General features: G+C 33.5%; 1 protein-coding gene across 2 annotated transcripts in view; it reads right to left on the reverse strand.

The window, feature by feature from the left end:
- Positions 1-13,817, reverse strand: part of LOC108752602 (rho GTPase-activating protein 7) — a 220,473-nt gene that overhangs the window by 47,980 nt on the left and 158,676 nt on the right. For both annotated transcript variants that reach the window (XM_018493545.1, XM_018493544.1), the window contains exon 8: positions 9,588-9,659. In XM_018493545.1, the coding sequence (XP_018349047.1) occupies positions 9,588-9,659 (72 nt within the window). The remainder of the gene's footprint in view (positions 1-9,587; positions 9,660-13,817) is intronic.

The raw sequence follows: 13,817 nt of genomic DNA on the forward strand, positions 1-13,817 counted from the left end.
GTGATTTATGGCGAGAGCCAAAGACGAGGTGTAATCAATCGCACTATAATTCACACGAGTCACGTAGACACTCGGCTGAAACGAGCGATGATTTTCACATGAAACCGAGATAGGAGCCTGTTTGTACTCTCTTCATTGAAAACGATGAAGAGCTTTGCAGAAAAAGCAATCGATTACGTTGAGATACGACGCGATACATGATATAGTATATCGCTTATCTTGATTATCACTTTAAATGTGAAGTTCATTCAGTTCATCATTGAAAAAATTTCAGGACTTTTTATATTTAAACACAAATAAGAGAGAAGAAAACCATTTTCGGGCAAAGCAGATTTTGATGCTTACAATTAGTAATTTGTCGAATTTAAAAAATCTAATTATAAACGAAAATAATAATTTCACAATTAATTACTAATTGATCAAGTTTTTAAGATGTTAATTAACATTATTATTAAACCGACGATCAATTAATTTAATTAAGAGATTATTATTCCAATTTATGATTGTGTTTTAAGTCAAATCGAAGCAGTCTATAGAATTAATAATTACATTTGTATATTCACATAATAAACATTACTAAAAGCACCAAGAATCGTTTTGACCTAAAACGTTTTCTTCTATTTTATTTGTATTTAAATATGACTTAGTCTATTTCACTTAATATTTTTTATATTTAATAAGAAGCCTTTCACATTTTTGGTAAACGTATAATTCAAATATACTTATCATAGTTTTAGCAGAATAGCGTTTTCTTTTAATTATTTATTACATCAGATGTCAATCTTGTAATTCTGCGCTCCTTATATATATGTATGAGGATACAGAGAGAAATAATTGACGAGAAGACCTTTCGAACGATTACAATTTCCGGTTCAATTAGTTACGTTTCAGTCATCGAATTTTTTTAAGATATTAATCATTTTCCATCAACAAAATGTACCTCCTGTCTGAACAAAAGAAGCAACACAGTAATTTTCAAATAATAATTTTCAAACTTTCAACATTAGCATCTAATAATAAGTTAAATGTATGAACATTTCGAAATACTTCGTATACGTACACTGATACAATTTATTTTTATTTTAAAAATCACGAGTCTGGAGAATTGTGCACGTTATTAAGAATTATAAAGCGTCCCTTGACATTTTGGCGAATAATAAATGTTGCGAGATGGCGATGCATTATATTCATCTGACGTAACTCTATTCCTCGTTATAAATACTTTTTCGTTGAGAGAATTTCTCTACCGTTCGTCGAATATTTCCAAAAATACTATATCGAGGATGCGACCTTCGTGGTAACTGTAACAGGAACGGAACGAAAGCGGAAGAGGCGAAACTAGGCGTGAAAAGGTCATTTAAACAAAGCTGTTGTTACGGACGTAACTAGGCGCCCTAGTTCCTTCGATCTGCTCACGATTTTGCACTAAAGACGTATACACGGTAACTGGGTGAAGGTTTCACTGCGTCGGATCCTCTCGCGATGTATTTCCGCTTGCGCGATTATTATTGCAGTGTGGGCGTCCGACTGCGCTTTATTTCCGACAAAAGTACAAGTCCCTCGTCTATTAAACAACTCAGTCAGACAACCTGTCACCAGTGATGGTTGCGATCCACCCAAACGTACAAATCGTGATTAATCTAAATAGCTTAGGTAATTTTATCAGAACAATAGCACAATTAATGTAAAATAAAATACTATATTCCGCATAGAAAGGCCATGAATAAAATAATATTCTCCCGATAAAATTAATTTCTCTAATATTCTAATTCACATATTATAAATAAAAGATACTATTTTTATTTTAAATATTTATGATTTTTATAATATCATTAATATTATAATATATAAAGCCTCCTTAAAATATATTATTATACTGTTAAATTATAAAAATATATTATTATACTGTTTAAATTATTTTTAATCGTTTCTATATGCCGTTATTGTTCTTATTCAGCATATTGTTAATTTAATTAAAACAACGGAATTAAATAATTTAGCTCACAAAAGTATATTAAATTTGATTCAAATTTGTTATTATTTAAACACGTTATTTATCTTAACATTGTTTACTAACAAAGATAGATAGATTTACGTTTCGACACATAGAAGTTAAAAATAATAAAATGTTATTTAGGTTTAGAAATTGGGGTTACTACTATTGTTCCTTTGATGTGTCTAACAGTGTATAATCACTTTTCATGTATCTTTTTCTAACTGTTCCTAACTAATAAAATTTATCATTAAAATATTTTTTGAAAAAATTTTTCACTGACCAATTATATAAATGTAACCTTTGATGAAATGCAAGACTGAAATACGCAGAAAGCATCGAAAATGATTCCATTCGTGCTCAAAGCTATCACTACCTGTCGCTCCAGTTTCAACCGATATTCCCATGGCTAGCTGGAATCTCGTAAACAACCTCTTTCCTCCGGAGAGGTATATTTCTATGTCACGTTCTCCAAGGCCTTATGGGAACCATTTGCGCGACCTTCCAAGCGGGCTTGCACCCCGAGGAGAATCCGAGGAGCCGAGCCGGGCCGAAGATCAGCTGTGCATAGCAATCAGCCTTCGCGGTGTTTCGCAGATATATAAATGCTTCTCTCTTGGTACTAGCTCGAGGAGAGTTAATATTTCATGCTATCCTTAATTGGTAACGTGAACATGGGACACGCCGAAAAAATTCCTCAGCTAAGTGAATTACTATAAAACAAGACGCTGAACAAACTATTTATGGCTCGCGTCCTTCGAAATATTCCATCCTGACGTCTACGATCATTAATTCACAACAATTCGAAAGATATTATCATTATTCATGTACGATATTAAATACTCATTAATTTTCATTGTGACACAAATCCGATTTGGAATTACGAGCGGAGAATTATCTGAGAGATTGTCCGATATCTCGGAAAGTCGAATCAAAGCTGGAATTTATCTAGATAGTTATTTTCTTCGATTTGATACGCAATTAAGAGTTTGAAACGCGAAGACAAAACAACGAAATGGATGGTTGATGATTTCTCGAAATATTCTATTCGTGCCATTCGAATGATTAATTATGTCGCGATCATCTGAAACGACCACTGTATCCGCAGCTGTGGTGGATTCTGGGTAAAAGACGAATAGTCTGTCTTGCCCAAAGCCTGGGACGATTATGTTCTTCCGTGCTAGACAGCGAAAGAGAAAAAGGAAGACGATAAGATGAAGACAAAGAGGTAATAGGAGAAACGCCCCGACGTTTGGCAACGTACCAAAAGCCGGCTCGGAAAGAAGGAAGGCAGAAAGAGCAGCACGTGCTTCCGACACGCCGCGATTTCGTGAATCGTGACTGTTGCCTCGCGATGACGCCCGTGCAATTTTAGTCTGCATTCGATTGAAATTATTTTAGTATATCGCGGAAGAGAGAAGAGAGGAGAGAGAAAATTCTCTCTCTCTCTCTCTCTCTCTCTCTCTCTCTCTGTCTGTCTCTCTCTTTTCCTTGTGCTATAAATTCAATCGCAAGCGAAACAGACGACCACCTGACACCCGTGGCTGTTGGCGCAATGCCGGTGGTACGTTCAAGGTACACCGGAGAATTTAACGGTAACGATCGATTTATGTCTCACCGCTGTCGCGGTTGACGCAATGCGTGATTCACGAGAACATACGAGAATCGACTTTTCGGGATGCCTCTCGTTAACCATCCACTGTCAGCCGCATCGTTGTGCGTAACGCGAAATGCACATCGTTTTGTAAACCCTCCGTTCCCGGTTGTGGATAAATTTCTACTATAACCACTATAAATGTAGAATTGTTCTATTTACGGAAGATACGGAAGAGATAAAACTCAAAATCTTTCACACGTAAAGCCGAGTGAAATTCGAGAAGAATGGTGTATGTAATGAAGCTGAATATAAACGAGCTAAATGTAATGGGCTGAATATAAGCGAGCTAAATCTTCAATAAAAGAGTGCTTTTATAAAAATACATAATGATAATTAATTCAAAATACTATAGTGTAAAAGACTCGAACATTTTTCTACTGTAGTTCTAAGATATTTTTTAAAAATTAAATTTTTTTATTAAAATATTTTTATAAACTATTAATTACTAATTATATTTAAATGCAACAGTATTGTGTAAAACAAAGAACGTGCGTTTCGTCTAGAAAAATCTGATAAAACTGAAAAATGTTTTATATCTAAAGTTTTCTTTGAGCTTTGTGTTCCGCGAATCCAGAAGGAATTCCAGAAGGAAACTTTGTGTGTAAGTTGGCTTTTATAGAATAATAAATAAACAGCGTGTCTCTTTCTTCATAGCAGAAATATAAAAGCGTGTCTCTCTCTTCATGACAGAAACATATATCGTTTCATCTTGAAACTTTTATGGCTAATTTATGTCATTTTAAATAACGTAAAATAAAATCTCGCACACACATATAATAAATTTTTAAAAATGCTGAAACTGCAAATAGTTTTTCGAGTCTGCTACATTAAAAAGGTAAATCCAGAAATGTTATTACTAATGATAATTTTTTGAATATAAATAATTTTTTCATTTCTAATTATATGTATAATTATATGTATAATTATTCTATTAATAATTCAAGAAATATTAACGTGTGTAACATTTGAATAATATAATATAATATCTGATATTATCAATCAATTTGTATACATAAAATAAAAGTAGTTTTTTTGCTCTAAAAATAAATTAACTGTAAGTAAAATGTATAAATAGGAGCCTAACCTCCACGGATAGTGCATAAATAACATATTTATAAAGCGATATATAATAATTCGCAAACAATTAAAATACAATTCTATTTTTTTTTGCAAATTGTATATTTTATCATTTTATAAATATATTATTTATGCATTAATAACGGCAGAGACTCATATAAGCATTTTACTTATATTTGTGTGTGATGGTATGTGTGTGTGTGTATGCATTTATAATATATGCTTGCTTTATATTAAAAATACATATGTAGCGACACGAAACTTATATATAATCATAACATTTTTTTTATTATTAAAAGAAATATGCAAAAATAAGTTCTAGCTTTCGTTTTTATATTTTATATTTATATTATATATTTTATTTATGTGCATGTATGAATTTTGTTCTTATTATTATTTATATCTCTCTTTTTTATTACTCTGAAATTATACTATCTCTTACTTCCGTTTTCCCTCAAACGCGTTATTATTTAAAAATGCGTATGTAATGTTTAAATGTATGAATATCCCTCAGTATATTGAATTCGAATCCATAGGTTTCCTAAGTTTTCAAATATTGTGAATCAATCATCTCTGCAGGAATAATCGAAAGTATTGAAACTTCTATTATAAGTTGCCAGAAAAAATTTATATTAAAAATTTTTGTACACAAATAAGCCGTATGTTTCGCGCGATTAATTTCTGGCTGAAAACTAGGCCTGTCAGAATACATGGACACCGCCGATTGAACTGTGACGAAAAGCTGAAGCATTAACGCGACGTAATCTGGCATAAAATTTTCCGTCCAGATTTTACGTGACGTTGGACACGCCGTGTTGCAGCGGCTTATAGCGGTGGCTTATGCAGTGACTGCACACAGTATGTCGGGTAAATCTGTTTAATCACGATCGTCGTGAAACAGAATAGTCCCTATCTCTCCCTGCGATTCGTACAATAGAAATAGGAGTGCCTTTGCTCGACACTCTTTACGTGATCGACGTTAATCCGCCTGTGCCGCGATTAATGCCGCACATTTCGTTATACATCGTAGGATTATTTACAATTTTTCACGGTAATATAAAATGTATTCTACAATATTGTAAATAACTGCAGGATTAAGAATGTATCAGATGTCTCTATAAAAAGTAACTGAAATAGAAAATTTATACCTTGCGTATAAAAAGAATGTTATATGGATACGAAATAGTTTATAATAAGATTAATATTTAATAATATATATAATAATAAAATATTTAACAATACAATTTTGAAAAGCTAAAACAATAATTTTCTTATTTTATTTTAATTATTTTTTAAAAATGCTACTTCGTATTGAAATAATTTTTGATTCAAGTTCTAAATTGCGGCGAAACTTTTGTATTACTTCCAAATACAATATAGAAAAATTTGTAATTTTTTCATTTTACTAAAAACTTATTATAATACAGCCTTATGAGAAAAAATATAAAATTTCAGTTTTTCAAATTAACTTATTAGAATTTTGTTTTATCTCTTCGTTCCGCAATGAAGAGAAAAATCCTATGACATTTATAATTATCTAAAAGAATGACAGGACGAGATGAACTAATAACACATTTCTCTGAAGGTGATTAACACGGAAAATGAGAATTTCTTACGCTTTGTGCGATCGCGTCATGTTTATTTGAACTATTTCAAGAACACGAAAGGTATCCATCAAACCTGTCATTTGGATGCGACGCTACTTGTAAGTTGGACTCCGCGATCCGCTGACATTCAACGGGAAATTTTATTTTCCGCTTCTTGCGCATGCAAGGCGCGTTGCTACTCCGATTCTTTGCTGCAGTGAGAAAACACGCGCGTATCTTGCTCGCCTGCGTACCGATGGCGTGACCGGAGGCACATAAATTTACAGTTATAATGGAGCTAACTTATTAAACTTGCAAATTACAGTTATATGTGACACCAAGTTATTAAACAAATTGAAAAATTCCGATCAATTGCATTTAAATAATAGATCACGATTACGTTAGATCTCGTCTTCCGCTGGATCATGTCACTATTTTTATTTACTGGTTTAAGTACAGCAAAAATATAAAAATCAAATAAAATAAAGTTTCAAATAGATTTTATTTTCCAAAAAATTCACCGAATATTTCTATACAATTTAATTATCGATATCTCCCAATAAAATGTCCTATAGGAATAAGTTCTAAAATAAAATTTCCTGATATTGAAGCTAGTTTCGCTGCGTTTCACGAGTTATCTCCAGATTCATTATTGGAACGCCAACGTGTTTTGTAAATATTACAATTCACTTCATCAGGATAAAAAGCAATTTGATATGATAACATTTTCTGATATTCTTTTTATAATTTTTTTGCAGAATAAATTGCTACAGAAATAAAATTGTCTTGATTACGAGGATAGTTGATGTAAAATCTCTCGCAGATGCGTAGACATTTCGTTGGCATATATTTCTTCATAATGCATACGACGGTTCGTACGAGACGCAAACGGAGTCCATCAAATCTACCAGGAGAGCATGTCGCGCGCGCGGTATTAAGCCACGTGTACATAGGGAAAGGACTAATGCCTCGTGTTCAACAGTCATTAACGTCCTTGGCACGGCGAGTAATTCCAGGTCTTTCTTCAATTTCAAGAGCTAATGCGGGAATAATATTCACCCGGACGCCGTCGGACGAGTGATTAATGGTCTGCGTAATTTTTCACTTCGCTTAGCCGCACTGATTTACATCTACGCGGATCTTACCTCTTGGCTAAGCGTCACAATGTAAGACGAGATTTATGTCACCAGGATATCACCAGTGGAATGAAATCATTAAATCCCTGAGATATTTTATTCAACGCAACATAGAACACGTTGTAAATCATGATGGATGAAATTTTTTTTATCTTCTTTTTATTAATTGTGCCACATATTTTTATGAAGTTCTCGCGACATAATTAATCACAGCAAGTGAAAGCGGAGCTTCTTTAGAAAACATAAAAATACAAAGGGTGTTGTGTTTCAAACTTTCAAAAATTCTTTAAGGCTTCTAATGTCAAGATGACTGGGTGGTCCATAGGTCCCCAGGAGCGTAACAGGATGTACGTGTATATAATACGATGGTGTGTCCCGTTTTATCTAAGAAAATATTACTTGAGTCTGTCAGACTGAGAAGAAGGTCAGAAAATTGATCCGAAGAATGGTTAAAAATCGAGCCTGACTGTCAGACATTAAACTCTTCCGCGAGATCCCCCTTACTTACAAACGTAAAACAATACCTCGCTAATAGCATGGCAAGAAGAAGGCATCGGCGGCGCAAATGCGGCGGCAACAATGCACCGGTACTGCAATAACGAACGCATTGTTGGTAGGCGCCGCGACAAAGGGCCCGCATTATGAGACGTATTAACATGTCCGGGCGCACATACGGTATCAAGCTCTGCCCCCTTAATAATTTACTTTCTCGACTCTCGCGCGCGACGACCTGATCCTCCGCGTCTGCCCACGAGCCGCTCGTTACTGCTCCTCCTTCTGCCGTGTCTTGGCGCTACGTGATCACCGATGCGCTGAAGAACTTGCTCATCATATTGCTATTGCTGTATGAATAACTGCTTTGCAATATTTTAGTTGGACCAGTTGCAAAATAGCTACCAACAACTCTGCCTATGGTAAGATTCATTAATCCTTTGCGGACCATCAGCCTTCAAAGAAACTTAAAGAAAACTTTATTTTCTACGGGTTGTTTTAGGTATCGCTCAATTTGAAGCTCAGAAAGTTCAAATTTCAAAAAGGTATAACCTTCAATGAAGGAAGTTCTAGTGTTACAAAATTCATCAGTGTTCAAAATCAGTTTGGAAATCAGATATACCTATTAACTATTTGCGTAGCACTGATGAACTTCAAATAAAGCGAAATTTAAAACTTGATGCTAGTTTATAATTAAAATTCTCTAAAACCGAATTTTTTATAATGATATGTTTTTAAATTTTGTCCGCCATACAAGGGAATCCATTATTTTTAATTTTAATAATTTTAACTATATATAGATTCAAATAAAATATTATTAAATTACCTCACCCAAGTTAAAAATCGAGCGAATAATTTATAAAATGGAAAGGAATAACCTCAAATAGAGTTGCCAGTCCACAAAGAATTAATTTATATTGAAGCAAGATTATTTGTCACGGTTCAGCCAATGGTTTTCAGAATTGCTTATTGCTATTACATTTAATACATTTTATTATTTTATTTTTTATAAATTGCAAGATTCAAATGAGCACCACTGCCTATCAATCTTGCTTACGATTTTCTAATTCCCCTGCTCCAACTATTTCTCCTCGAAGAGAGTCCTGAAAAATGTCGCCGCTTTTTCCAATTCTATTCTTTTTCGAGAACAAGTAGAGCTACAGGCATTTCAACGATTGCCTTAAAAAAGCAAAGAGCCTACGTGAGATTAAACAAATGGCTCAGATAGTACTTAAAGAAATATCGTGAAAATTATGTCGATGATAATCTCATGCAATTAAGATAACGTTTGCTAGGATTTATGTGCGACAACATCGTTGTAGTTGCGTCGTAGTTTCGAATGAGTTAGAATTTGTCGAAGGTTTAGGTAGTTTATCTCTCTCAAGGAAGTAGAGACTTGGAGGATAACAAAAGGTTATCCTCCTCCACTCCCATTTAAATTCCCATTATCTACTTCCAGGAACATTTGAATCCTTGGATGCCCCGAGTGATTTAGATTTCATCTGAAATTGCTTCCTTTCAGTTTGTGTTAGCCATTTAATATACCTACTCATTTAATTTCAGAGCAATTTCAAAGGATTTTGATTTAAATCAATAGACCTTAAGCTATAAAGTATTGTCTTTCTGACATTCATTAAGGCACTTACCTTCGTACATTTGAGCGTACTGTGGAAATCCAGCAGCTCTCAACCATTTGCAAGCTTCTTGAGCCTCAATTTCTGAAAGATTACAAGAATAATTAATTAATATTAATTAGAAAAATTATGCAGTATTGTATAAATTCGCAATGTCACAAATTAATATAATTTAGTTAAGGTTAAAATGATACACATATTTGTGCATAGAAATAAAAAAATATAATTAAAGTTAATATATAAAATCAAAATATCTATACAAATTAATATTCACGAAATTGATTAATAAGAGAAAAGACGCGTGGGAAATATACGAAGTTGTTCACAGAAAAAAATGTTGAAACGACTAAAGATATCTTGGAAAGTCTATCACCCCTGCTGAGATTAAGATGACGGGAATTCATAATCGAGATCCGGACGATCGCGTATCCGCAGGGCGATAAAACATGGATAGCCATCAGTATCGATATCGCCACAGCGGATTTATCGATTTCCTTAGCAGCGGGTAGCCTTCGCGAATGAGCGACCAATGTCTTTATTTTCCGCTTGCAAGCTGGAGTATTTCATCCGTGATACACCAGCAGTTGAATCGTTTAGTCTCATCGATTAATCTATGAACGCTATTAGTGCAAGACCATTATATCATATTTCATATATTCAATATGCATGTTTGGCGTAATTTCATTTATGTTTTTCATAAATTATACGTAAATATATATACTTATATAATATAACATTAAATATATATACTCGTACATATAATATCTTATACATATTAAACAAAAAATTACTGTGTTTAGTTCAAACATTGACAGTCCGAATATTTAAGCAGGCAAAGTTTTCAGATATTTTATGCTTGACTAATTAGACATTTAAAGATAATAAATTTGAAATTCTAATTATATAATCATTTCACGAATGTATTTCGTAATAAAATTCAACGCGACGACATCGTTGTGATGCAGACTCAATGGGGGAAAAAAAAAATAAAACTAAGTTACGGGAAGTCACGCGAGGTCGATGACACGAATTTACGTAAGTAGCCATGCGTTCATGTATGTATTCATGTACGTATTCACGTATGCCACTTTATAGACATGCAAATGAACCGTCTCGTTTCTAAGTACCCACCAATTGCGTTCAGCTCTCAAGTCGCATGAAAAGGATACTTAGGATATTTCTCTTTCTTTCTATCATGTTTCTCGAACACATAATAACGTTAATTTTATCAATTGAGAAATTCATTCAACTACATCTATCTTATGTTAGATTTAAATTATTGATAAGAGGAAGAAGTAAATATTTATTCTAGATAAATGATGTTCGTTATCCTTTACAAGGTATATGTTTCAATATGTTAAAAAAACAATCGTGACGAGAACAAGTGGGTGTTAGAATAAGTGCGATACTCATATAGGGAAAAAATAATAAACAAGAAATATAGCAGAAATGTAATCTAAAGAGCGAATAAAAATTCGCCAGAGAGGAGCGAACACGGAGAACAAGACGATGAGGAAGCGGATGAGGAAGAGAAGTTCGCCTTCACTCGCCGCAAAGATCGTTACAGCAACTAACGCAGTCGCTCTGTGGACGCGTGGGCGAATTATAATGAGATAAAGTATCTGTATAAACATTAAAAATATCCCTTCCGCGCACACGCTGAATGGGAATAATAATGTGCAGAATCGACGTCGTCCACAAGAATGAGGAAGGATATGTGCATTAGTACTTCGCGTTTACAAAAATTGACAGAGTCGGGTATCAGAAAACTGTAATAGTATCTCGATGTCTTCACTTTTTACTGCGCACTTACTAATATAATATCAATAAAATTCAATTTCTCGGGCTAAAAAGAGATACGATAGAATTTCTAGTGTCAATTTTCATATTTCATTATCACAAACAATCACATCCGGTTCATTTCTGCATGTTCACATTATCGAAATATGAACTCATTAAAGTTATATCGGTTTCAACAAGTTCCACGTATTGATCGAAATAGCGATAGAGCCAGAAATTCTGGAGGGAACTGTGGTTTACCAAAGCGTACCAATTAATAGGCTAATTATAGAGGCTCAAATATAAGTGGTAATCTCGATGCAGAAGTTGGTTGACCACGCAACAGTAACAATCGGAGTTAAAAGATACTCTTTTGATGGAGAGAAATGCGGAGTACTTTTATCTCACGTTGCTGCCTCTTTTGCATAGAATATAACTGGATGTTAGAAGCAGTGACCTAACAGCAAAGTCGTATTATTCCGTAAATTTCTGTCACACGATCTCGCGAATGTATAAGCGGGATGAGTGAAGAAAGTTTTACATTGAAAATTATTATTCCGCAAGAATAAAAAGTGCGAGGATATAAAGCTTACAATTAGTTATATATAATATTTTAACTTTCCGGAGCTGACGAGTTTATATGTGGACCCATTTAGATAATTATAAATCTCTTTGTCAAACTCAATTTTCTTTGTTACATTTACAAATTTAGACTATTCTGTTAAAGTATTGTTTGGATTATTACAGCATATTTAATATTTATTTTTTTTTTAATACGAGTTATGTCATTTTGGTTCCTTGAAATTACTGTCTTTTAATTAGCCTTTTAATAAATTAAATAAGCTTTACAGACCTAGTATCAGTAATTGTGTTATAGATTTTACCATTAGCTGGAGGTTAAATATTTACTTCATATTTCTCTCCCTTATTTTGTATATTGAATCAAATGAGTATCATTATTCATTCGATTCAATGTACAAAACATAGGAGAGAAATATGAAGTAAATATTTATTCATGTATTATATTATTCATGTCTCGATTTTCTCCATATATGTATTTACAGAATTCCACTAGAAATGATTGGTCCGAATTGAAAAGAAGATGAAAAATCTCCCAAATAGATATAGAAACTATTACAGAGATACCTATGTTTAAGTATAAAAAAGAGTTTAATTGGCGTTAATCTTGTGGTAATCAATAATTCCCTCGTTCCGTGAGTGTGGGGTTCTCTTTGATTCCCGGAATGAACATTAATTAAATGGTTTAGGTCGCGGTTTGTTCGATAGCTGTGGTTTCGTTACCACATGCGGGGTCCATTTTTTTCGGATTAAGAGTATCCACACGCATCGTTGATTAATGCGGGACAGCACGTGTCAGGATGCTACCGTTCGATTTCAAAATATCGACAATACCGACTTTGAAACTCTCGATCGTGCCGTTCGATCCAATTTGAGCGCTTACCGAACGGATTGAAAACGCGAAATATAAAATGCGAGCTTTCAATTAAATTTAATCCTCCTCAGTCCAATATCACTTTTATCTCCGGATGCAACTTTGTCTCACGTAGGTATTCCATGTTGCACATCATAGAATATTCGAAATTCAAGCCTGGCATCAGTTTTGTTTCAATATATATTAAATAAGAATCTCACAAATATATAGAGGAAAAAAAAATTGTTTACTAAAATTAAATTTAAAAGATATATACAAAAAAATAAAATAAAAAATAGTAGAACACAAAATATGCTTATATTATGATCATATTTTATCACAATATTTCTAAACGCTTTAATATTAAAATATTTATATAACATTTAAATTTCCAAACGCTAAAAATCTATACACATAAATGAAATATCGATTGAATTCTAAATTAGGTTATTATTAGTTCACTCGAATGCAGCGGCATCTGATATGATAAAACTTCAAACGAAATTTATGCACTACGTTTGACGTCAGTATCAAAGCGAGTCGAGCATTAGAAAAAGCCTGAAGTGGACTCGGGAGTAAAAAAAAGTGCAAAAGCTTTATGCAAAGATCGAAGTTGAAGGACAGGGCATTTTAGCGAAACCACGTTCGTGTCCCACAATCCGAAATGCACGATTGTTCGTGGATCCGGGTCAAGTGTATGCATCCGAAATGTATTTTTTTCTCGTCCAACTATTGTGGTTTTCACGTAAGCATGGAGTTAATAATGTTTTCGCCTGTGAAAATTTCTCGAAGGAAATATTCCGGCGTGTTGTCCTGCAATGATTACGACGCAAGACTTTCTAGCACAACAGTGACAAATTCTTTTCTCTATTGCGAGAGAGAAAACTGAGTTAAATGGAGCGGAAATACAACTTCTTATTCTCTGGTTTATCTACGACTAACATCAGTTAGCGATAAAAAATTATTTGTAACAATTTTACATCTTTTTAAAGTATTTCTACCCGTTGAACAGAAATCAGCAATATTCTAAT

This window comes from Trachymyrmex septentrionalis, unplaced genomic scaffold (assembly GCF_001594115.1).
Source record: "Trachymyrmex septentrionalis isolate Tsep2-gDNA-1 unplaced genomic scaffold, Tsep1.0 scaffold60, whole genome shotgun sequence".
In the NCBI taxonomy this organism is placed as follows: domain Eukaryota; kingdom Metazoa; phylum Arthropoda; class Insecta; order Hymenoptera; family Formicidae; genus Trachymyrmex; species Trachymyrmex septentrionalis.